This window comes from Notamacropus eugenii, chromosome 2 (genome assembly GCF_028372415.1).
Source record: "Notamacropus eugenii isolate mMacEug1 chromosome 2, mMacEug1.pri_v2, whole genome shotgun sequence".
NCBI lineage: Eukaryota > Metazoa > Chordata > Mammalia > Diprotodontia > Macropodidae > Notamacropus > Notamacropus eugenii.
Window position 1 is genome coordinate 347,902,813 of NC_092873.1, and position 26,117 is coordinate 347,928,929.

General features: G+C 42.5%; 1 protein-coding gene across 1 annotated transcript in view; it reads left to right on the top strand.

Annotated features, from left to right (window-relative positions):
* The first annotated feature begins 399 nt into the window (after nt 1–399).
* The window catches only part of WNT9B (Wnt family member 9B), a 47,800-nt gene continuing 22,082 nt past the window's right edge, over nt 400–26,117 (top strand). The window contains 3 exon segments of the mRNA XM_072645941.1: nt 400–466; nt 469–538; nt 540–674. Of these exon segments, the coding sequence (XP_072502042.1) occupies nt 400–466; nt 469–538; nt 540–674 (272 nt within the window).

Sequence of the window (26,117 nt, forward strand, 5' to 3'; positions counted from 1 at the left end):
CCAAATTCCGAATCCTTTTTGGTTTTTTAATCCCCAGTCCCCAGAGCTCAAAAGTGGTCAATGCCTGATTACAATCCTCACATTTCCAGCGGGGGGAGTGGGAGGTAAAGTTGTTGGCAGGGAAGAGTTTCAAGCTGAAAGCCTCAAGATAAAGTCCCAGTCTTCCCACCCACCCCCCTTCCGCTGCCCCCACTGACCCCCACCCAGGCCTATCCACCCCTTCCCCCTTCCCATCTCCTCCTCCGGGTAAGAGACCCCGCCATCCCCCCAGGCACGTCGGGCGGCGCCAGGTGAGACTCCTTCCACCTGGGGAGAGGGGAGCTAGGCAGGGGCTGGGCGCGGGATGCGCGCGGCCACCCCTCCCGGGGAAGGAGGGCGGGGCTGCGCGCGGCGGGACCAATGGGGAGGGGGGCTAGCTGTCGGGAAGAAGCAGCAGAGTCCGCACCCCTGTGCTCCCGCACCCCCACGTCCCCGCCTTAAAGCCCCGCGGGGAGCAGGTGGCGGCCGGGGTAGCCAAGCAGAGGAGCCGCGCAGCAGCCGCAGCAGCAGTCGGGCGCCCACGGAGGACATGAGAGCAGGAGCCGCGCCGCCGGCACCATGCGCCGCCCGCCTCCGCTGCCCCTGGCCGCACTCTGCCTCTTGGCGCTGCCAGCAGCCGTCGCCGCCTACTTCGGGTCAGTCCCTTTCCCCCCTTCACCTCCCCTGCCCCACCCTCAGTTTCCTCCAGCTTCTTCCTTTGCTCACCCCCTTCCAACGCGAACAGCAACTTTCCTTGACCAGTCGGCTCTGTTCCTCTCGCGGTCTCAGAACCCATCCCTGTCTTGGACTGTCAACCACGTCTTGCCCCGGTGTCAGACCCTGATTCCTTTCTCTCCCCTGTGGCCTCTGGCCAGGACCCTCATCTGTATCTCCTCCCGTCCCCCACTTTCTCTTCATCTTCATCCTTTCCATCCCACTGACCCCGTCCATCTCCCTTTCGTCTTCTCTTTGACTCTGATCCTTGTCTCTTCTCGAAGATCCCCTTTCCATCTCTTCCCTCGGCCCTCCTCTCTAACCCTATTCCTGTATTTCTTCGGCCCCTCCCCTCGGGTCCCTCTCTCCGGCAAGCTTGTCTCTCCATCCCGCTTCAGCCCTTGCCTCTTCCCTTACTAGGAGTACCCCTGTGTTGGTCTCTGCCCTTCCGGAGGTATTCTGCTTGGGACTGTTGTGTACTTAAGTAGGGCGGGTTGGAGCGATGCGGGGAGCAAGAGTCAAAAAAAAAAGTTCTGGGGAACTGGAATGGGAATAGGATTGTCTTCAAAAAAATAACAAGGCGAGGGTGAGAATGAGAGAAGAACGGAATGAAGGAAAGCTAAACAGTGAGGTGGGGAAAATCTGGAGAGGACCTTGGGGTTCTTATTTGCCTGAGAAGTCACTTGGAGTCTAGGACCCTTGGAGCACTGGACTGCTTTTCAAAAGCATTTGTTGTTCAGTCATTCCAGACTCTTCTTGACCCATTTGGGCTTTTCATGGCAAAGATACTGAAGTGATTTGCCATTTCCTTCTCCAGCCCATTTTACAGACGAGGAAACCGAGGCAAACAGGGTTAAGTGATTGGTTCAGGGTCACACAGCTAGTTACTGACTCCATGCCCAGTGTGCTCTATCCACTACACCCTTTACAAAAGCATAAAGGGGAGAAAATCAGATTGGTTTTAGGTAAAGAGAGACAGAGAGGGAGGGAGGAGGGACTGATAGATACAGAGGCAGAGAGAAAGACAGATATGGAGGGAGAAGAGAGGAGAGAGAGAGAGAAGAGACAACTAGAGCCCCACAAGGGAGGATGAAGAGATTAGATTATTGGAATACAGAAGTTTAGGTGATGACTTTTCTCCTACTTCATTTCCCTTCATCTCCCCCCAACCCTTAGCAAAAGATTCCTTGTTGCTTGCAAGGAGTTTCGGAGGCAGGAACCTTCCCTTCCTTTAGGTCTCTGTGACTGGCTGCCCCAGGTTTATAACTTCACCTTCCCCCTCGCTATCCCATCCCCCATCGTAATACCTGGTAGACAGACAGAGGGGGCTGGAAATAAGACAAGAGAATGAATTTGGGGAAGAATCTGAATTAGAGAAGTGTCCCTGCTTCAGACACCTGTAATGAATTAGATTCAAATTCACTTGAGCAAATCATCCTGATAAAGGAAAGTTTGTTGATTTAACAGGGAAGGTTTGCTAGACTGGCTACATTAGGGATAAGGGAATCAACTGCTGGATGCTTTCAAAGAAGGAAACTTGCCAGTGGGGTGATCAAGATACAGGCTGACAGTCCAGCCCTCAGGGTTGGAGGTGAAGGGATGAGAGGCTTGTGACTGGGATCTGAAGGGGCCTTAGGCAAAACAGGGTATTTTCTTTTCTTTTTTAAAAAGGGTAATTTATTTTTCAGGGTTATTGAACATGACTTGTTATCAAATGATTTCAGATAGATAATGAAGGCAAATCTGGTGATCTCTAAGATGTCTGCGACTTAAAACATGATTCTATGGTTCTGGGGGGAGGGGGAAACACCACCGATTATAGTAATTACATGTAGCAGATGAGAAGCCCAGTATGGTTCAACTGTATTATACCACAACATAGGGAAGGGGTGGGGCAGGATTGAAGGGTGTGCCACCCTATGCTTTTTCTTGGTACTTTATTGTGAAAAGAGCACTGACCTAAAGAGGAAGAGACTTGATTTTAGTGCCAATTAAATAATTAGCTGAGTGACCTTGAAAAAGTAATTTTACTTTCCTAAGCATCAGAGGCAATTACCAGTAAAATGAGAGGGTTAGACTCAAATGATCTTTAGGGTTCCTTTTGGTTCTGATAGCCTATTTTATTGTTCATTCTGATGGACCTCTGGAGAAAGGACCCAGAATAATGACTTTGAATCATAACACTGATAATGCCTTGTATGGAGTAGATAATAAATACACATTGATTTGACTGTCAGAGTGAGAAGGGGCTTTAGAGATCACTTCAGTCTAAATACCCCCATTTTACAGAGGGGGAAAACTGAGGCCCAGAGAAGGGAAATAAAGAGTTGAGAAAAAGCAATAGGTTGATAGATTTAGCACTGGAAAGGGTTTTAGAGGTAATCTAGTTCAATTTTAAAGGTGAGGAAGATGATTTAGAGATATCACATGGCTTGTCTCATAGGTAGGAGGAAGCAGAGTAAGGTCTTCTACCTTCTTATAGAGGTTTCAGGTGGGAAGTGACCTGCAAGCTTTTGTGTTGTTGCTGGAACCAACCTTAGGTGGGAACTTTAAATTCTGACTGGGGGTAGGGTGGGGGAGAATGGTGGTTAAGGGGAAGGGCACCTACTATGCACCAAACACCATCCTAAGTGCTTTACAAATGTTATCTCGTTGGACCCTCATAACAACCTTTCCAGGTATGGTGGTGGGAGTGGAAGGAGGACCCTTGTAGGGACAGGATGGGCTCATGATCCTAAGGAAACCTTGTTCACATTTATACTAGACTGCCCTAAATCAATTAATCCACAAAAAATGTCCTCCAAGGATAATCATTTCTCGTACACTGGCTTCCTTGAAAGCACCCCTACTTTGGAGGTGGAGGCAGCTAGACGGTACGATAGACAGTGCACTGAGCTTGGAATCAGGAAGACTCATCTTCCTGCACTTAGATTTGACCCCAGACACTGACTAATTGTGTGACCCTGGACAAGTCACTTAACCCTGTTTGCCTCAGTTTCCTCATCTGTCAAATGAATTGGAGAAGGAAATGGCAAAGTGCTCCAGTATCTCAGCCAAGAAAATCCCAAATGAGGTCATGAAGAGTTGGACATAACTGAAACAACAAAATTCTGGTGCTGTTTGTTTTCAGTGATGATTAATTATTCCAAGCACGATGAATTTCTTTAGTGAACTCACTCCCCCAACAGGACCCAGGGACTATCCTCCTTGAAAATCCCAACAACAAATTGATATTTCTTCATTGCAGAGCAGGTATCAGAGAGAGCAAGAATTGTTTCTATACTCTGCTGACAAATGCCATTCTCCTGTAATCTGGTAACTTAGGTAGCACTTAACCCTTGTGTCTGCAATGGGGCATTTGGGGGTTGGGGATGGTGATGACTGGGACTTAGGAGATGAGGTTGTCCCTAGGACATAGGATTCTAGGGGCCATTTACAAAGGCTTGTTTGGATAAGAGTGAATAAGGGTAAGAGTGTTTGTTCAAATTGGAATTAGAGGTGTCCCAAAGTGGAAAGTGGAAGGTAGTGAGTTCACTGTCCCTGAAAATCTCCAAGCACAAGTTAGATGACTGCTTGTCAGATGTCATAGAGAGGACTCCTGCTGAGATACAGGTTGAACTGTCTCCTCTGAGGTCCCTTCCAACTTAGTCTCAAAGGCTCATTGATCTAAGGCTTGAAGGGATCTCAGACGCCAGTTATCTAGTCCTTATTCCTCAAGTGAGGAAACTGAGGCCCAGGAAGGTTGAATGACTTACCCAAGGTCAGTAGTAATAATAACATTTTTATAATACTTACTGCTTGCCATTCACTGTGCTAAAAACTTCTCAATTATTCTCTCATTTGATCTGCGCAGCAACCCTGGGTAGGGGAATAGAAGCTATTATTATCTCCATTTTACAGATGAGGAAATTGAGGTAAACAAAGGTTAAGTGACTTGCCTAGGGTCACACAGCTAGAAGTAGCCTGCATAAAGGTAGTGAAGTTCTCCAACTCCAGAACCAGTGTTCTTTCCACTGAACTCCTATGAGTCCATAAATTCTAGTGTAATATTTGCTGAAGTATGGTTGTGTTTAGGAAACCTAAGTGGAGAGAAGGGACCTATCTTTACTCTTTTCCAAAATGAAATGAATATTAGAATAGGTTTTGCTCAGAGCTGAAAAAGATGGCAAATTAATCAATCGTATCTGTCCCGGAAGTTTGTTCCTTGGATTACAGGACCCTAGTAGGTTTCTAGATTTAGAGCCGTATGGGGACATGCCCTAGCAACTGGTGTGAGGGAGGGGGGAACAGGAGGCTTCAGGTAGAAGAAGGTGGAGCTTAAGCAGAGTTCTGAAGGAAACGAGGAATTCTAAGATGCAGAAATGAGGGGAGAGAGCATTCCAGATATGGGGGATGTCCAATACAAAGGCTTAAAGATGAGAGGTGGATTGGCACATGAGGAAGAACAAGAAGGCCACTTTGGATGGTCGAATTTAAGAAGATGTGTTATAAGGCTTGGAAGGAAAGTTGGAGCCAGATCATGAAGGGCTTTCACAACTTATATTTGATTTATATGTTGATAAGTTATGCTGATTTTTTTTTTCTTTTTGTCTTAAATTTTTTTTTGTCTTTTGGCTTTCTGGGAGGAAGAAGGGGAAAGATTCTGAAGGAAACTATGATGATGTAAAAAAGACATCAATAAAAACTTATTTTCATAAAAAAGATGGGAAAAATGGGCAGCTCGGTGGCACAGTGAGTAGAGCACTGGTCTTAGAATCAGGAGGACCTGAGTTCAAATCTGATATCAGACTCTTTGACAATTTCTAGCTGTGTGACCCTGGGCAAATCACTTAACCTTGATTGCCTCCAAAAAAATAGGAAAAATCTATATTTGGTCCTAAAGGCATTGAATAAGGAACCATTTGAATTTTTGAATTTTATTGGATAGGGGAGTGATGTGGTAATACTTGGTCCTTTAGAAAAATCACTTTGGTGGCTGTGTGGAAGTTGGATTAGATTTAGAGAGATACTTGAAGCAGGGAGACCAATTGGAAAGCTATTGCAATAGTCCAAGTAAGAGGTAATGAGGGCCTGAAATGTAATGGTGGCTATATGAGAGAAAGAAGGGAATGAATGCAAGAGATGTGAGGAGGCAGAAATGACAAGATTTGGTAACAGGTTGGCTATGTAGTCTAAAGGAAAGGGAGGAGAGAAGGGACAGACAACACCAAGCTTCCAAACCTAGATCACTAGGATGGTTATACACTTGGCAATAGGGAGGTGTGGAAGAGGGGAGGGTAAGAGGGGAACAAATAATGAGTTCTATCGTGGACATGTTGAGCTTGAGATGTCCATAGGACATGCAGTTTGAAATATTCAGTATAAGCAGTGGAAAGTTCAGGACTAAAGTTCAGAAGAGAAACCAGGGTAAGATGTATGAATCCTGGGAGTATTCTACACAGAGATAATAATTACACTTACGAATACGGAAAAGGTCACCAAATAACAGAGTATAGAGGGAGAGAGAACAGAAGAGGACTCAGGAAAGAGCCTTGGGGAGCACCCACAGTTAGGAGCCCTGATATGAATGCTGAGCTAACAGAGGGACTGAGGAGGGGTCAGGCAGGCAAGAAGAGAATCAAAAGAGAATAGTCTTAGGACAGCTAGCTGGAGCAGTGGATTAACTGCCAGGCTAAATTTGACAAGATCAAATCCAGTGTCAGACACTTGCTAGCTATAGGAACCTGGGCAAGTCACTTGATCCAGATAGGAGGGAAAGAGGGAGGGAGGGAGGGAGGGAGGGAGGAAGAGAGAGAGAGAGAGAGAGAGAGAGAGAGAGAGAAAGAGAGAGAGAGAGAGAGAGAAATAGTGTCATGATGCAGGGAGAAGAGGATAGACAGGAGGAGAGGGGATTCTAGACTGTCAAATGCTGCAGAAATCAAGAAGAAAGACTGATAAAAAGTCCATGAGATCTGGCAATTAAGAAGCCATTGGTAACTTTGGGGAAGAAAGTTCAGTTGAATGATGAGGTTGGAAACCAGATTGCAAAGGACTAAAAAGTGAGTGAAGGAAGAAGAAATGAAGACAATGAGTAAAGGTAGCTTTTCATAGGAATTTAGCTATGAAAGAGACAAAAAAATTTTTAGAATGATAGTTTTAAAGAATAGTAGAGCATTTATTTTTTGTTTAATAATTTTCAGTCGTGTCTGATTGTGACCCTGTTTGGGGTTTTCTGGGCAAGAATACTGGAGTGATTTACCATTTCCTTCTCCAGCTCACTTGACAGTCGAGGAAACTGAGGCAAATAGGGTGAAGTGACTTGCCCGAGGTCACACAGCTAGTAAGTGTCTGAGGCGGGATTTGAACTTAGGTCTTTCTATATCCAGGCTTGGTGTTCTATCCTCCGTGCCACGTAGTTACACTGTAGTAAAACACAGTTAAGGTTTGTTTTTATCTAGTTTTTTTCAAAATTTGGGAGACAGGGAAAGAACTAATAGGTAGGGAGACCATATAGATTACATTGAGAGGAGATATGATTATAGGGAACAATTTGCTGAAGGCCCCTGGAAGAATTAGGATAAGAGACATGGAAAGAGATTGGCCTTGGCAAGTTCACCTCTTCATATGGAAAAAAGGAGGAGAAAATGAGGGATAATATCCAAGGGTTTTGAGATCTAGAAAAGGGAAGAAGAGGAAACATGGTGAATGGTCTCTATTTTCTCAGTAATGTGTGAGGTGAGGTCCTCAACTGAAAGGGGTGGGGGGAGAGGCTGTTATGGGAGGCTTAAGGAGAGCTTGGAGCCATCTCTGTAAGTCATGGAATGGAAAATTAGTTAAGGAAAAGAGACAGGATTGCCTTACTGCAGTGAGTGTCCAGTTAAGATTAAGTAACATAAATCTGAGGTGGGTTTAGTCAGCAAGTTGTAGGATTTCCTCCAGCTCTGGTTAGCAGTAAAAGAACAGATAAAGTGTATGGTGGGAATAATCCAGAACTGCGGTTTGGTGGGGTGTGAGTTTTAGAAAAACAGGGGGACAAGAGATTCAAGAGTAGAGCTAAAATAATAATTGATAACATCTATGTAATGCTTTAATGTTTGCAAAGCAATTTACATATGTTATTTCAATTGAACTTCAAAACAAACCTGTTAGGTAAGTATTAGTTTGTCAGCCAAACATCAGATAGCCCCTGGAGCTCCTTATGGTTAGTACTATATTATAAAGGACAGTATGGCATCGAACTGGTTAACTGTACGGTAGAAATTGGCAAGAAAGGAAAGTAAAATTAAAAGCAAGGGTGATGGCCTGGGAGAGTGCTGGAATATGAAGGACTGGAGATCCCAGTGAAGACAAGAGTGGTTTTAGCGGGGCGGGGGGGGGGGGGGGGCAAGTCATGGCGAGAGGTGGAATGATAAGACGTTATGATCAGTCTGATAAAAGGATTTCAGAGTGTTTGATCATTGAAGTGGAACACTTGTGGGTGATGGTGAAATCCAGGGTGTGACCATCTGTGTGTGTAGACTGAGGTGGAATGGAGGAGTAGGTCGTGGGAGTTGGAAATATTGAGGAACTAGGAAGTTAGGACGTTTAAGAGGTATTGAAGTTGCCTAGTGTGATGGTAGGGTAAGCTAGATAATGCAGTAGATAGATTACAGGGTTTAGAATTAGGGAGACCTGAGTTAAAATCCAGTCTCAGACTTACTAGCTGTGTGACCTTGGGGAAAGTCACTTAACCCTTGTTTGCTATAGTTCCTCAACTATAAGATGAGGGCACATCAGAGAAAGAAATGACAAAACACTCCAGTATCTTTGCCAAGAAAATCCCATGGACGAGTCTATGGGGTCGTGAAGAGTCAGACATAACTAAACAATAGTATAACGGGTAGTGAGAAAGACAGTGCTGAGGAAGACAGTGAGCCAGTTACTGAATCCCTTGAGAAAAAAGGGGAAATTACTTGGAGAATGATAGATAATTTCTTCTAGGATCTAAATTGAATGACACATTTGAATGAACTAACCCTCAAAGTAGGAGAAGCTGCTGAGTGATGACAGCAAAGGGCAAGTGTTGGCACAGTGGCATTGAGTAGCAATGAGAATTCTGACTTTTTCTCTAGAACTGGTGCATAGGGTATATTCTGGGCTGGGCCTGACCCAGGCCAGTCCCCTGGTTGTTTAGGCTCAATATTTGAATGATCTGAGAAACCCTCTGAGACTATACAATAGTTAACAAGAAGAGTTCTACTCTTTGTAATAGCAGAGGAAGGATATGAATTGAGGACACCTTGAACTAATTCAGCCAAGTGAAGCTCCCTCTCTGAGTTGCCAATGGTGGTCTGCCAGCCAAACATCAGCCCTGAATCTTCTTGTGGCTATTTTGTACTCAGGTCACCAGGAAGTGATGGCAGTAACTGATTTAGTTCCCTGAGCCAATGAGAATTTAGCATGGTTTTAAGGAAAAACTAATGTAACGAAAAATGTGGGGAATGTTAGGATATTGTTCCCACCACCAGGTTTGAGGAAAAGCATAGTGTGTGCTGGAGAGGGTGGCTAAGGATGCAGTCAGTGTCTTCTGAGGGCATGTGAGAATGAGAAGGTAGATGGATCCTGAGAGGAAGTCTAAAATGAAGGTTGCTTTGTTATCTGTGGAATAGAAGCTCAGGATAGAGTGGTATACGGGAGGCTAAGGTTGAGGTGAATGAGGATGAAAGAGTAAGAGGTAGAGTTTGGGGAAGGATAACAATTTTGGGCAATTCTGATTTATCCTCACAAGGATTGGGAAAGAAAGAGGTGGTGTGAGTTTGTTAGACAAAAGAGTTGAGTCCAGGCAGAGGGCATAGAAGTACTCAGTGATCTTGGAATAGTTGCTATCTCACTTCCACCTCTCTTGCCTCGGAGTGTTGCATGTATTGTCAAACACAGTCTGACACAGATCTATTATGTTCATCTACACATAGTAGGGCTTGATAAATATTTATTGAATGAAAGACACTAGTCTATGAGGAGGGCTCATCTAACTACTTGGAAACTTCTTCTGGTACACTAAGCTCTGTATGAGGTTCTGTGGAGAAGGGGGAAAGGATAGAAAAGAATGAACTTCCTTCCCTTCCTCTGAAACTTCCACAAGAATCAAGACATGTCTCCTACTTTCTTTTTTTACATTTAGTTTAATTTTTTCTTAATTATATATAAACAAAAATTTTTAACATTCTTTTAAAAACATTTTGACTTCTGTATTCTCTCTCTCCCTCTTTACCTTCCTTGCTCCCAGAGAAGGCAAGCAGTTTGATATAGATTATACATGTGTGGTCATGAAAAACATTTCCATATTAGCCATGTTGCAAAAGAAAGTGAATACCAAAGAAGTCCCATCAAGAATGACAAAGTTAAAAAGTATGTTTCAATCTGCATTCAGATTTCATCTTTTTTTCCTTTGGGTTTGCTGGCTAGATTTCTTGCTCAAAGACCAAGCCTTAAACCCAATTCACTCTGGAGCTCATAGACTTGGACAACAGTGGTCCCCACCCACCTAGCACAGAGTGAATGTAAATACTAAATAGTAACTATTTCTCTTTTACCCAGGAACTCTGGGTAGAAGGGTCTTCCCTTCGCAGTTTGATTTTTATATTTTATTAAAAGGCACCATCCCTTGAAGAGGCTTATTCATTGAATGGATGTATCTCACTCAAAGTGAGAATGTGATAATACCTCAGCCTAAAAGGGCCAGGGTTTCACATTGCATCCTGTACCATCTCTAGTCATCCTGATGAATATCAGGCCACTGGACCCAGATGACTCAGGAGAAGAAAGTGAGGCTGGTGACCTTGCACAGCCCTCCCTCACTTAAATCAAAGTCAACTGCAAGTCATGTCATCATCTTGATGTCATGGTCCTCTTCGAGAACGAAGGACAAACACAACAACAAGTTCTTTCTCTGGAAGTGGATAGTATTTCTCATCATAAGTCCTTCAGAATTGTTTTGGATTGGTGTGTTTCTGATAATAGCTAAGTCATTCACAATTGATTATCATAAAATATTGTTGTTGCTGTCTACAGTTTTCCTAGTTCTGATCATTTCACTTTGCACTAGTTCATGTTAAGTTTTCCCAGGTTTTTCTGAAAGTATCCTGTTCATCATTTCTTATAGTATAATAGTATTCCATCATCATCTGGTTCCTACTTTCAAGGAGTTTCTAATCCAACTGCATACACCCACAACAATGACTTTGCAACATATATACTATAAATTGATCTAAGTGTCAAGGTGAGTGGTGGGAGTAAGACAGAAGTCAATCCAGGAAGCCTTTCTGGAGGAAGTACAATATAGAAAGAGCACAGTGACTAATCTGTCTCTCTTTAACCATATCAGGGTATGTTAGGTCCCTTTTCTAGATTTCCAGAACCTATAATTGGAAAAAAACATTTGGGGTAGAGGATGCTTCCAGGATTGTCACTCAGGTATGTTGTGGAAGGTGGAGGGGAATTTAGGGGTAGTGACATAACAGGTGTGGTGACTGTAGGCTCCTGGGCCCTTGAGAAGGGGAGGGAAAGAGAATCATTAGGGGAGAGTTCTTCGCTATTACTTCCTTTTTTCCCTCCTCTTGTGGAAACAGTAATAGGAGTAAAAACACTACCTAGCTTTGAAGAATCATCTGATGTCAGTCTTTGACATCTTAATGTGAATTTCAGTCATGAGCATCTTTGCTCCAAAACCTTAGATAGCGAAATGAATTTGGCTTCATTACCATCATTATCTATGAGTCAAAGAAGAGCCTCTGTCCTCATAACCAGGATGTTATCTGTCCACTTCCACTAAAGATCACAGCTAGGCACTGATGAGTCTAGGGTTAAGTATTAATTAGTAACTGGTCATTCTTTTTAGCCTTACTGAGGTCCTGGAGTAGACCCTCTACTAAGGCCAGTCCTCAGCAAAATTATGAAATCAGAGGTTTGTCTCTTCTCTCATCCACCCGCCATCTCCTCTTCCTTGTGACATGCCTCATGCTTCCATTATGGCTCCAGGTGCTCACTGCTCTATTGTCTCCTCATCCAAATATGCTCTCAGGAAAGGAAGCAGCACAGGTCATTCTCCAGTTAATCTTGGTGCTTCCCTCCTCCCGGCTTCCCAGTGAAGTCTGACCTTTCTTTGTAGCGAGGCACGTTGGAGAATTTCAGACTTCCCGGAGGAGGGAGGGAGCTGTTTGGGCAGAGTCTTCCAGAGACTCTCTCAGTCTTGTGCTTGAAGACCTCCAGCCAGGAGGAACCAACAGCTTCCTGAAGAAGCCCCTGTTGCTTTTGGACAGCTCTAACTGTTAGGAAGTTTCTCCTGACCAAAAGCCTAAATTGACTTCTTTCAAACTTTCACACATTGCTTCTAGCTCTGCCTTCTGGGGTGAGGAAGAATCTGTCTGGTCTTTTTTCCCAGTGAAAGCCCTTCTATTTTTTTCTTGCAATGGCTAGATAACACAGTGGATAGAGTACTGGGCCTGGTGTCAGGAAGACTCATCTTTCTGAGTTCAAATCCAGCCTCAGACTTGTTGTTTGTCTTCAAAGAGGACCATGACATTATGACATGCAAGTGAATTGGATTTAATTGAGGGAGGGCTGTACAGAGTCACCAGCCTCACTTTCTCCTCCAGAGTCATCTGTGTCCAGTGGCCAGATATAGATCAGGATGACTGGTGATGGCCCTGGATGCAGTGGGAGATGTTGGTCTTTTTAAGCTAAGGTCTTTAACAGGTCTCAGTTTGAGGCAATGCCCATTCAGTGATTAAGGCTAGGTAAAAATGAGGCAGAGCATGACCCTGAACAAGTCACTTAACCTCTCTGCCTCAATTTCCTCAACTCTCAAATGAGCTGTAGAAGGAAATGGCAAACCACTTCAGGATCTTTTCCAAGAAAGCTCCAAATGGAGTCATGAAGAGTCAGACACGACTGAAAGGAATGAACAACAAAAATTTTATCTTGCTTATATCTTCTCTTTCTCAGACTAAACATCCCCATTTCCTTCAGCCAATCTTATGTGGCAAGATCTCAAGTCCCTTTATCATCCTGGTTGTCCACTTCTGAATTCTCATCTTATCAATGTTCTTCCTCTAAGATGCCCTTCCTCTCTCTAGTATAGGAGTTGAGGCTGGGGTGGGTTTATACAAATGCACAGATTACTCTTCTCCATATGAATGTGAGCCTGGATATGTCTAGGGTAGGAAAGACAGGCAGAGGAAGGGGATGGGTATCATCAGTGCTCCTTGAAATCAAACCTAGAGGGAATTAAGCCAGAGAGTTTTATCTGCCATCCCATTTACTGTTCTCAGACAGGGTCCTGCTGCTGCCTCTAAGGAACAAGGAAAGGGGAAGGGCAGAGACTGTAATACTTCATCAGGACCTCCTAAAATGTGCCCCACACTTCAGACCTTTCCAGCCAAGACTTCTTTTCTTGTATTCTCATGTTATCATAGCGGTATAAGATTATAGCTTTAGAACTGGAAGGAAGGGGCCTTTTAAGGCCATTGAGTTCAACCCTCTCACTTTACAGATGGGGAAACTGAGGCTGAAAAGGATAAGAGACTTGTCCAAGAAGTACCCGAGACAATATAAATTCAGTTCTTCCTGACTGCAAGTCTAGTCCTCTAACCATTGTGCCTTGGACCTGCCTCCTCTCTAGGGTCTGCTTCAGGTTTTCCTAGATGGGCATTAGCTAATATTACTCTAATGCCTGCTGAGATGTTAGCTGTTACCCATCTCTAAAGTAATTCTTGGCTTTTTAAGAGGTTCCTCAACCCAGAAGCAATGTGATGTGGTGAACAGCACTCTGAGCCAAGAGCCAAAATCTCTAGATTTTAACCTCTTCCATTTCTGTCCTTCAGGTTTCTTCTTCAGTAATATGCTATTATTAAATGCTTAAAGCCTAGAGGGTATATTAGGTCCTGGGGGAAGATACAAAGTTTAGTTGAGACTAAAGTTTAGTCCTTGTGCTCATAGAGGGGGCTCTTCAGTAACTATAGGTGAGTACAGAGAGAAGTCAAAGCAAAGTGCTATGTGGTATTTGAAGAGGAAGGTTGTTGTCAGCTGGAGAGAGGGGGTCAGGGAAGGACTTTGAAGCATTGATAGAAAACCAGCATGAAGAGGGAGGACATTCTAGGGATAGGGGACAATAAGAACGAAGACTTGGAGGCCAGAAAGCATGGGCTGTGTATGTGGGGGAGGAGAGAGGATTGGCTGGAGTACAGAGTACAAGGAGGTGCATGGTACTGGGCAAAGCACGAAAGGAAGGCAGGGTTAGGTTATTATATTCCCTTGATAATTATGGCAAGCCTTCAATGAGCAGAGGAGTGGCATGATCAGATGATGTTAGGGAAGACCATTCTGGTAGTGGTGTGAAGGAAGAACCCTTATGTTCTCTCTTTCCCTCTCTCTCTTTCCCCTCCCTCCTTTCCTTCTTCCCTCCCTTTCTTTCTCTATTCATTCCTCTCTCCTTCTGTCTCTTCCTCCTTTCTTCCTCCCTCCCTCACTCCCTTCCTTCCTCCCACCCTCTCTTCCTTCTTCCCTCCCTCCTTCCTTTCCTTCCTTCCTTCCTCCCTCCCTCTCTTCCTCTTCCTTCCTTGCTTCCTTTCTTTTCTTTTCTTTCTTCTTTCCTTTATTCCTCACTCTCTCCCTTCTTCCCTTCTTCCCTTCCTCCCTTCCTCCTTCCCTTCCTCCCTTCTTCCCTCCCTTCCTCCCTCCCTCCCTTCCTTCCTTCCTTCCTCCCTCTCTCCCTTCCTTCCTTCCTTCCTTCCTTCCTTCCTTCCTTCCTTCCTTCCTTCCTTCCTTCCTTTCTTCCTTCCTTCCTTCCTTCCTTCCCTTTTTCCAGGGACTTACCATACTGATATATGACTTACTATAGAGACCTAATCAACTTTAGCCCACTGTAGCTCAGAACTCCCAAGCTCAGGCAATCTACCATCTTTATCTTCCCAAATATCAGAGATCACAAATGTGTATCACTACACTCAGCCAGGATGTCATTTCAAGAGCCCAGACTCATGGAGATGAGGGTCTCTGTTGGAGTGGTAGCAATGGAGATAAATGTAGAGGTTAAATTAGGATATTATAGTGGGGATCCCTTTCAGGTCTAGGTTGATCTAGAATAGTGATGGTGGTCCTCTCCAATTCTTAAGAGTCAGTGAACCAGCTCAGTGTGGTAATTGATTAGATATGTAATGTGGAGGAGAGGGAAGAGTCAATGATAAATCTGAGGTTGTGAATATGGGAGAGTTGAATGAATGGGACTTCCATGAACATGATAGTGAAGTTAGAAGGAAGGCAGGGGTGGGGTTGGGGTTGGTGGGTTAGGGAAACATAAGCTTCTTTTTGGACATGTAAAATTTTGAGGTGACTATGGGATATCTAGTCTGTAAAATGAAAAAACTGGAGTTGATCAGCATCTCCCAAACTATGCCCTATAGAAACCTAATATGTCTGTGCAAAAATTTCAAGACTAACAGTATTTTGGTTTGTAACAAAGATACTTATATATGACAATTTTTTAATATGAAAGTAGACTCTATTGGCTCCCAAATGTCATTGATTTTCTTCTAGATTCTGAGTTTTCCATATTACTAAACCCAGTATTTGTAGGTTTCATCAATATATTTTAAGCTTCAAAGGAAAGTTTTAATTCATTTGGGCAACTCTAAATTAGATGATCCATCAGATCCATTTCTGCTCAGCATAAGAGAGAGGGAGATAGGATTCTTCTCCACTGCTCCTTTCACAGCTCACTCAGAATGTAGTGACTCATGATGAGGTTTTAATAAGATATAATATCCTGTGATCTCTTTATGAGGTAGGAACATTTCTCTGATTGAATCTAGTAAGGAACAATTTAATCGGTAGAGCACGCAAATTAGTCAGGGCTTCTAGGGGCTTTATTTGGTTAAGCCCCAGATAAATATTAGAGCCCCCACTGGCGTGATTCCTATTAGCAGTCAGCCGGAAGATACAATTAGCTCTTAGCAAAAGCATTTACTAAGGTGACATAGTAAAAATAGTAACTAAAAATGTTACCCCCATAAACCTGGGGTGTACTCTCCCACAAACATACCTAGTGCCTATGGGAAGACTGGGCTCAAGCTTAGAGAGCAATGGTAATGAAGAACTTGCATAGAATATCGATATAGCAATGACAATTCACAATTTCTGATATGGCAGGGCCTTTTTCTCTCTTTGTAGAGTCTTTACCAAGTTCAGTTTGGGTTCAGTGTCTCAGCTGGGACTTGCTCAATTTTTCCCCCAGTAGGTGCTCCTTTCAACAGCTTGACTCTCTTTTTTGCTGCCAGGGGTTAAAATCCTTGAAACTGTTTTCTTCTTTGGGAGACTGTCCCTCTGTATCTGTTTCAGTGTGAAGTGTGTCTCTGCTCTCTGCTGGATACCCAGCCTCTTACTAGTCAAGTAGCTAATTTCAAAGCTACATGGCCTGCTGGGGAGGATAAGAGATCTATTTCCCACTTTCCTCCCTTGCAAAGGTCTTTTCCACACTTTGACTCACAGGCTTAGAGCTTTCTCCCACTGTCTGCTGAAATTCCTCTAGTGTTTAGCTATTTAAAGGCTCTAGGGCCTTGGCTAATTTATTTGTACAGACAATCTCTTTCCTGATTAAATCTGAAAAGTGTTCAATCCTCATAAAGGAGTCACAGGTTGTTCAATCTTGTTAACATATTAAAACTTCATCTTGTGTGTGACTCTATTGTGTGGCTATGTCAACTGAGCTTTAAGAAGGGGGCAGGGGGAAGAAGTGGTATGGATTGTATCCTTTCTGCCTCTAATGGTGAGAACTGGGGACATATGGTAGGTCTAGGTTATTGCCCTTTAAGTCATAACTCCTTTCTGTGGCCAACCGCAAATGGGATAAAAACAGAACCTGATCAAAACCAAATCTGGGCTTTCAGAAATGACTGACCCGCTTTCAACTTGAGCCATCTCTCCCCAACTCCCTCCTACCATTGCCAGGGGAAAGTGAGAGAAGGAAGAAGGGAGGAAAAGAATCATTTCCTCTGCAGGTGCTAAACTACCCACACTCTAAATACTGAGAGTTGTTGAGATGCAAAATATGCCCATCTGTACGGAACTGCTGAAGTGTTTTGTACATATGCATATTTCTTCATTGATGCGATTCCATGCAGGATGGGAAGGCAGTTGAGCCTGCTGGCTTTGAGACAAGAAATGGATCTATTCAGCAAGGAACACAAAGCTCACAGCTGGGATGAAGCCCATTTCCCCCCTTTACAACTAGATGGTAGGAGAAACACAAGAGGATTTGGAGATTGGCAGTGGGAGCCCATATGCTAATCTTGGGCATAAGGGCATAACCCAATGACTCTTGAGGGAGTAGTGGGAGGAGCACTGGACCTTTTCTGCCTCCTATTAGCCATATGATCTTAGGTAAGTCATTTAGCCTGTCTGGGCCTCAGTTTCCTCCATCATAAAATGTGCAAAATAATACTGCTTCATAGGGTTGTCAGAAAGTCATTTTATAAGTGGCAAAATACCATATAAATGTGAACTATGTCCTTGTTATTGTTATCACATTTTTATTATATCAGCCCAGGGTGGGGATTGTAGGGAGGGTATTGACTATTTAGTTATGGAATGTGGAATGTATGTATTTGGAGTTAGAGGACCTGTGAGGGAATCTGGACTCTATTAGTACTGTGTGACTTTGAGCAAACCATCTTTACCCTATGAGTCTCAATGCCTTCTTCTATAAATTGAGATGGTTGGAGGAGATGATCTATGTGGTCCCTTTCAACACTAAATCCCATGATCCTAAAGCATTTCTCTTCTGAGGTTATGAATGTTAGTCATTCATAGAATGGTAGATTTAGAGCTGGGAGACCTTAGAGGTCATCTGAGAGGTGGAGCAGTGGGTGCACTGTCAGGCTTGGAGTCAAGATGATTCATCTTCATGAGTACAGCTCCAGCCTCAAGACACTTCCTAGCTGTGTGACCCTGAGCAAGTCACTTAACTCTGTTTGCCTCAGTTTCATCATCTGTCAAATGAGCTAGAGAAAGAAATGACAAACCACTCCAGTATTTTGGCCAAGAAAATCCCAAATGGGGTCACAAAGAGTTGGACATGACTGAAAATAACTGAATAACAACAGACGAAAGCTCATTTTACAGTAGAAAGGAAATAAGGGAGGTAAGAAAGATTCAGTGTTTACTTAGTGCTATGCATAATGCATATATTAAGTGAATATATATTTTCCAAATATATTAGTTTTAATTTCTAATATGTTAAATCTTAATAGATATAAATCTCATAAACCAAAAGATCTTTGGGGTTCTCAGTAGTGTTTAAGAATATAAAGGGGTCATGAAACCAAACAAAAATGGAATGGCCTGACTCCAGAGACAGTGGGTTTCCCCTTCAGGCAGAGGTTGGGCAATCACTTGGGTATGTAATAGTGTTGTAGTGTTGTAGGTGGTGTAATGGATAGTGCACCCAGGCTGGAGTAAGTAAGACTCATCTTCTTGAGGTCAAATCTGGTCTTAGATATTACTAGGTGTGTGACCCTAGGCATGTCATTTAACCCTGTTTGCCTCAGTTTCTTTATCTGTAAAATTAGCTGGAGAAGGAAATGGCAAACACTCCAGTGTCTTTGCCAAGAAAACCCCAAAGCCAGACATGCCTGAAAATGACTGAGCAACAAAATGACAGGGTGATAACCAACTCTTTTGGGTACAAGCAAAAAGGACAGTACCTGTCCTTCAATAAACTTATATTCTAATGACAGAAGACTACACACAAAAGAAAGCTGAAAAGCTAGGGGCAGGAGGCGTGAAGGGCTGCAGTTCTGAAGTCCAGAAGTCAGGAGCAAAGTCAGGGTGGGAATGAGAGCTGGCTAGCCTAGGACACTACACAAAGTAGAGTCCTTTCCCAGAAGGAAAGAAGGAGTTGGCCTGGTAGAGGGATATTCCAAGGTGAGAAGAACATGTGGATGAGTTGGATGTTCTAAGACAAGGCAAGGAGGTCCTTAGGACTGAGAGAAGCTCCAAGATGAGACAGTCACTAAGGTGTGGCTTTGAAGTCCAGGCCATCTCGAGCAGGGATAGGAGGAGAATAAAGGTGGTAAAATGACTTACCCAACATTGCATAGGTAGTACTGAAGGCTATAACTCTGAATCCAGTGGTCTTTCCAGTGAACCATACTCCCTCTCAAGGTGAGAGGAGCATCAAAGCCCAGGAGAGGTAATGGGACCAGAGAAGACATAGATGGGACCAGAGAGGGAGAGACCAATAAGAAGAAACCTGCATTAGCAGGTGCAAAATTCCAGATAAAAATAGAAACTGATTAGTGGGTTGAGACTTCAGTCTAGCTAAGCCCTGGTAAGAATCTAAAGGTAAAACTAGTTTAGAATACACTTTTTTTTATCAAGCACTTGGATGATGGTGCAGATGGAATGCTCCTCAGCTTTGCATATGATACTATGCTAGAAGAAATATAGTGGATGATAGAACCAGGATCTGAAAGGATCTTCACATGCCAAAGCAGCAGTTCTCAGAATGTAAGGTTCCCGAGAGTCTTTCAGGGGATCCTTGAGAACAAAACGATTTTCATAATAATACTAAGTTGTTATTTGCCTATTAAAATATTACCCCTTTTCCAACTCCATATCAATATGTGGCCAGATTTTCTTCATGTAATTTAAGCAAAACAGCAAAGCACAACAGTTTGAAAGCAAAAGCAGATGTCTACTATACTAAAAAAAAAATCTATTGTCTTCTATAATAACAGATATTAAAGAAATTTGCAAAAATATGTAAAACAGCATCACCTTTCTCACTATTTCAATTTTGGGAAATATAATTATTTGTCATTAAAATGTTATTTCTGTTAATATATAATGGGTTGTGCTTATTTTGAATGAATAAGTAAATATTTTAAAATTGTATTCATTTTAATTCCTAATATGGTAAATATCAGTAGATATAAATCACATAAACAGAAAGTTCTTTGTGGTTTTCAATAACGTTTAAGAATGTCAAGGGGTCCTAAGGCCAAACAGAAGTGGAATGGCCTGACTTTAGAGGCAATGGCTTCCACCTCCTTGGAGGTCTTTATAGGCAGAGGTTGGACAGTTCCTTGAGTATTATTATTCTGGTAAGAGTAGGGTTGTAACCAGTCCACCCCATTTTAGTCTTGATACTTTGTGGCTATTATTGTTACTGTTCAGTTGTGTCCAACTCTTCATGATCCCAGGGACCATAGCAAATCAACCTCTTCTATCTGCCACCATCTCTCAAGTCTGTCCAAGTTCATTTTCATTGTTTCTATGCTACCGTCCACCTAATCCTCTGCTGCTCCCTTTTCCTTTTGCTTTCAATCTTGTCTCAATAGCTAAAAGACTTTTGAGAAAGTTATTAAAGGCCTTCAGACTGAAAAAATGCTGCACAAAGATGGAGGACACTTGGCCATGCTTCCTGGCATTGTCCATTAAGTTGAAAAGGAATGGAATTCCAGAAAATGGAACAAAAGTGAAGCTATGACTAAAGCTCACTCAGATTGGTCTTGTTGCTTTCCTCCGTCCCCTCCCCTCCCCTTTGGCTAGAGGAGGCCTTAGTGGGCTTCAAGTGGTCTGGAAGATTTTGGACTTTCCAGTTGTCCATTGATGGCCTAGTCAATAATTGAAATCAAGAAGCATTTAAATGCTGGGTTTGTGTGTCATTTATATGCCAAGAAATTATTAAGCATTTATCTGACAAGGACTGTGCTAAGCATCAGTAATACAAATACAAACAAAAAGAAAGACAGTCTGCCCTTAAGAAGATTACATTCTAATAGGGGAAAACAAAACTTAAGAGAAAGCTGAAAAATTGGGTGCAGGAGGGCAGAGCAAAATGGGAGGATGGTGGACAAACAAGTCCTGGGAGTCAGAAGCAGAGCCCAGAGGGGAATGGAGGAATGCCTTTGTGGCATTGCTAGATCAAGTGGTGTCATTGTCTAGATTGGGGCCAAGGACAGATATATACCATAAGGGTTACTTCTTGAGCAATATAAAAATGGGATAAAAGAATTTCCAGGAAACAGGAGCTGTGAATTTCCCCTTTGCCATATGTGTCCATTAAGGTTGAGCCCATTTTGTCCTGAATGCTGTATGTACTTGTGGGAGAGTGTATCACCGACTTTGAAGAGGAATGCTTTGTACTAACTGTTATTACTATTAATAACACCTTAGTAAATACACTTTCCTAAAAGCCACTCAAGGCTGGTAACCAAATTGATTCCCCAAATTATCATCATGGGGAGAAGCACATTGTTGAGGGCTTGGTCTGATGCCATTGGAGAAAGCCAACCTCCAACTCCTCAGACACATCTTTAGAGCCTGCTTTGGGAACCCAACAGCATCTGGGAGTAGAAGTTAGGATTGGGAGCTTACTTGGCCTACAATGGGAATTCCTTTAATGTATTGGTTGGGCTAGATCAGGGCTTCTTAAATTTTTCCCACTCATGACCTCTTTTCAAGTTTTAGCAGCATTCATTACAGTATGTGCAGAGCAAAGTGCACATGCTTTGTGTTCAGAAACAAGGCTGCAGTGAAGTTGCAATGCTTCTAGTCCTTGTCAGATAAATGCTTAATAATTTCTTGGCATATAAATGACACACAAACCCAGCATTTAAATGCTTCTTGATTTCAATTATTGACTGGGTCATCAATGGGCAACTGGAAAGTCCAAGTCTAGGGAAAGTGCTTCTAGAAACACCTCAGATTCATTACTTATTGGATTTCTAATTCCTCTTTGGACATTACATGTTCAGAAACCTTTTACTGTTGCCAAATATCTTATGACCCCATATGGGATTGCGACCCACAGTTTAAGAAGTGCTGGAGTAGATGACCTCTAAGGTCCCTTCCAACTCTCAAGTTCTGTGTCTCTTCTGTACGTTGACTGCTACTCTTGCTGGTCCTAGACCCCTATTTACTCTCCTCTTTTTCTAATGGCAGGAAGCCTTTCATCTTTAAATCAATCAGTCAAAACCTCATATGTACCCAGATCTATGCCAGGCACTTATAGCATAAAATAAAATTCTTGCCTTCAGGGAGTTTACCGTCTTGGTTAAAAGACAACACATAAGAATGTAGAAAAGGACATGATACAAAACAGTGCTGGATAATTAACCAGTGACCCATAAAGATGACAATAGTTGACAACCTAGAACATCTGCTAATTTATCTCTAAATAGCTCCAATTAACTAGATGAATTCCTGCTAAAAGTAGGCATACTCAACCAGTATAGAACTAGTGTAATGCAGTGTGGATAGAACACCTGACTTAGAATCAGGAAGACTCACCTTTCTGAGTTCAAATCCAGCCTTGGACAAGTCACTTAACCCAGTTTGTCTCCATTCCTCATTTGTAAAATAAGATGAGATGGAAATGACAAACCACTTCAGTATCTTTGCCAAGAAAACTCCATGGATAGAGGTCCATGGGGTCATGAAGAGTTGGGCACAACTGAACTATGGTAATTTCTGGGAAGAAGATAAGAGAGAGAGCATTAACCAATGGGGAGAAACAGGAAGAACTTTGTGTAGGACATGGCTCTTGAGTCAAGCCTTGAAGCCAGGGATTCCAAGAGGCAGAGGTGAATGCTTTCCAGACATGAGGGGTGGGGTGCTGCAAAGACATCAAGGCCAAATCAGAACAGTCTATATTGGGAACAGGAAGTGGGTCAGTTGGTGGGAACATGGAGGGAATGAAGAAACAATGTGAAATCTGTATGGAAAGGGAGGTCAGAGCCAGATTGTGAAGGACTTTAAATGCCAAATGGACGAGTCTGTCATTTATCCTAGAAGTAAGAGGGAGCTTCTTGAGGAGGAGAATTACATGGTCATACTATCAGGCCTCTGCTTTAGGAAGATTGTTTTGTCAGCTGTGTGGATGATTGTTTAGAAAATGGAAGCAGGGAGACCAACTAGAAGCTATTGTAATGGAGGCCTAAGAGTAATAGTAATAAGGAGTTGAATCTGATGTTCAAGGACTAAGATTTTTTTAAAATTTATTTACTTTTAGTTTTCAACATTCACTTCCATAAGATTTTGAGTTCCAAATTTTCTCCGTCTCTCTCTTCCCCCCACCCCAATACAGTATATAATTTGATATAGGCTCTACATATATATTCATATTGAACCTATTTTCATATTAATCATATTTTCATATTAGTCAAGTTGTAAAGAAGAATTAGAACCAATGGGAGAAAGTACAAGAATGAAGAAACAAACATAAAAAGAAAAAAAGAGGGAGAGCAAATAATATGCTTCAATCTCCATTCAGACCCCATAGTTCTTTTTCTGGCTATGGACAGCATTTTCCATCATGAGTCCTTTGGACTTGTCCTAGATCCTTGCATTGCTAAGAAAGGATAAGTCTATCAAAGTTGATCATCACACAGTGTTGCTGTTACTGCATACAATGTTCTCCTGGTTCTGCTCACTTCAATCAGAATCAGTTCATTCAAGTCTTCCCAGGTTTTTCTGAAATCTGCCTGCTCATCATTTCTTATAGCACAATAGTATTCCATTACATTCATAAACCACAACTTGTTCAGCCATACCCCAGCTGATGGACATCCTCTCAATTTCCAATTCTTTGCCACCACAAAAAGAGCTGCTATAAATATTTTTGTTCATGAGAGCCCTTTTCCCATTTGTATGATTTCTTTGGGATACAGACCTAGAAGTGGTATTGCTGGGTCAAAGTGTATGCACATTTTTGTAGCCCTTTGGGAATAGTTCCAAATTGCTCTCCAGAATAGTTGGATCAGTTCATAATTTCACCAACAATGCATGAGTGTACCAATTTTCCCACATCTTCTCTAGCATTTATAATTTTTCTGTTTTGTCAAGTTAGCCAATCTGATAGGTGTGATGTGGTACCTCAGAGTTGTTTTGATTTCCATTTCTCTAATCAATAGTAATTTAGAGCATTTTTTTATATGACTATAGATAGGTTTAATTTCTTCATCTGAAAATTGTCTGTTCATATCCTTTGACCATTTATCAGTTGGAGAATGACTTGTATTCTTATAAATTTGACTCAGTTCTCTACATATTTTAGAAATGAGACCTTTATCAGAGACACTGGTTGTAAAAATTCTTTCCCAGTTTTTTGCTTCCCTCCTAATCTTGGTAGCGTTGAGTTTGTGCAAAAAATTTTAAATTTAATGTAATTAAGAGGGACTAAGATTTAAGACAGATAGAGACCAGGGATATAAATGCCAGAGTAATCAATCAGTCAACAAGTATTTATTAAATGCCTACTCTGTAAACTTGGTGCTAAGCAATGAGGATACAAAGACAAACATGAAATAATCCTTGCCCTCAAGAAGCTTATAATCTATTTGGGGAAATCATATATCTACGTCTGTATCTATACTTTTATCTAGCTATCTATATATAGATATACATATATTTGTATATACAAGATAAATTCAAGGTCATTTGGGGAAGGTAGAGGAGGGCACTAGCAATTTGGAAAGGCCTCATATAAGTGTCATTTTAACTTTGTTTACCTGGAAACAAAGGAATCTGGGAGATGTATTTGAGGAGGGAATAAGATTGAGTTCCTGTGGGCTGGGGAAGTCAGCAAAGGTTTCATGAAAGAGAAGGGTTTTATCTGATGTTTATGTAGCACTTTAAGGTATGCAAAAGGTTTTACATATATTCTCTCAATTCTTATAACAACCCTTCAAGGTAGATGTTCTTGCCCCATTATACAGATGAGGAAACTGAGGCATTGAGAGTTTAATTGAATTGCCTAAGATCACACAGTTATAAGTCCCTGTAGGAGGATTTAAACTCTAGTCTTTCCTGAGTCAAAGTCCAGGTCCCTAGCCACTTCCTAGGTTTCGGTTAGCCTAGGGGAAAGAAGGACTGACTAGTGAAGTGAAACCCAGGAGTTCACTTAGATTCCAAGACTTAGAAGGACAGAAGAAGCAAGTCTCTCTCCCTCCAGGGATCTCTTGGGGGTGTTGGTAGGAGAAGACCCCCTATCTGAAAGGCGAATGTAGTGAGACTAAGTCATTGGTTCTTCCTGTGCTGGGGGGGCAGGGGGCAGCCACTTTGGAGCCACTCCCCAGACTAGGGGGTGAGGGGCAGACCTAGATTTTGAAGATGAAAGCACACTGTGAATGCTTTCTATGTAAATTAACCCCAGTAGAGGAAGCCTGTTATCTGGAGCATCTAATGGGTGTTTTTTAGCCCACTGGGCCCAGGCATTAAGAGCCGGACACAACAAGAAGGCTTTACTAGTTTCTGGGTGTCAGCCCATGGCTGGCATGGGATCTAATGCCAGGCAAAGCTTCTAGGCCCTCCTGACATGACTTGCCCCCGTGAGAACCATTGCCTTGGTCCTCTTCCAACTAACCCCTACCTCCTGAGGAGAGCCTCAGCAGGAATACTCTGAGGAGTCTAGGGCAGCATTTCTCATCCCCCCGGGGATGCCCAGGGGTCCTGAAGACCCTTTTTGGGAGGGGGTTCTGTAAGGTCAAAACTGTTTTCATAATAATATTGAGACATTTCAATTTATAATATGAAAAATACCAATAGTTGGGACAGCTAGGTGATGCAGTTGATAGAGTATCAGGCCTACAGCCGGGAAGACAGCTCTTTGAGCAAATCTGGCCTCACACTTATTAGCTGTGTGACCTTGGGCAAGTCACTTAATCCTGGTTGCCTCAATTTCTTTCAATGTAAAATGAGTTGGAGAAGAAAATGGCAACCACTCCAGTGTCTTTGCCAAGAAAACAGTAAATAGGGTCACAAAGAGAAGAGTCGGACATGATTGAAGTGATTCAACAACAAAAAAGGAACCTGAGACCAAGAAGTTTAAGACCTGATGCTTGTCTAGAGGAGAGTCCTGGTTAGACTGACTCAGGTGCTTTGGAGCTAGCTAAAAGATGGGAAATTCTCCAGGATCCTCTGTTGGCATGCTAACATTCAACTTTACAGGTACAATGGTAGCTAGGTGAACTTGAAGGTAGGAAGAAAAGATCCAAAGCAAATCACTTAACCTCCTTTTGCCTCAATTTCCTCATCTGTAAGATGGAAATAATATTATCACTTGCCATATAGGGTTGTTGTAAAGACCAAATAAGACATGTAAAGAATTTTAATATTAATATTGTTCAGAATAACAGATGTCTACTATGTGCAAAGCACTGTGGTAAATGTGAGGGATACAAAGATAGATGTGTACATTCCCACAATGCACTGCTCTGTCATTTGTAAACAAATGAGTGAAATACAAGGTAGGATGTGATGAGGAGGATGGAGAATAGGTGTAGACTAAATGCTTTAGGGAAATTTGGGAGAACACTTTCAGCTGGGGATGGGGTGGGGGTGGAAGAGCAGGCAGAGTCCACTGAGAAGCT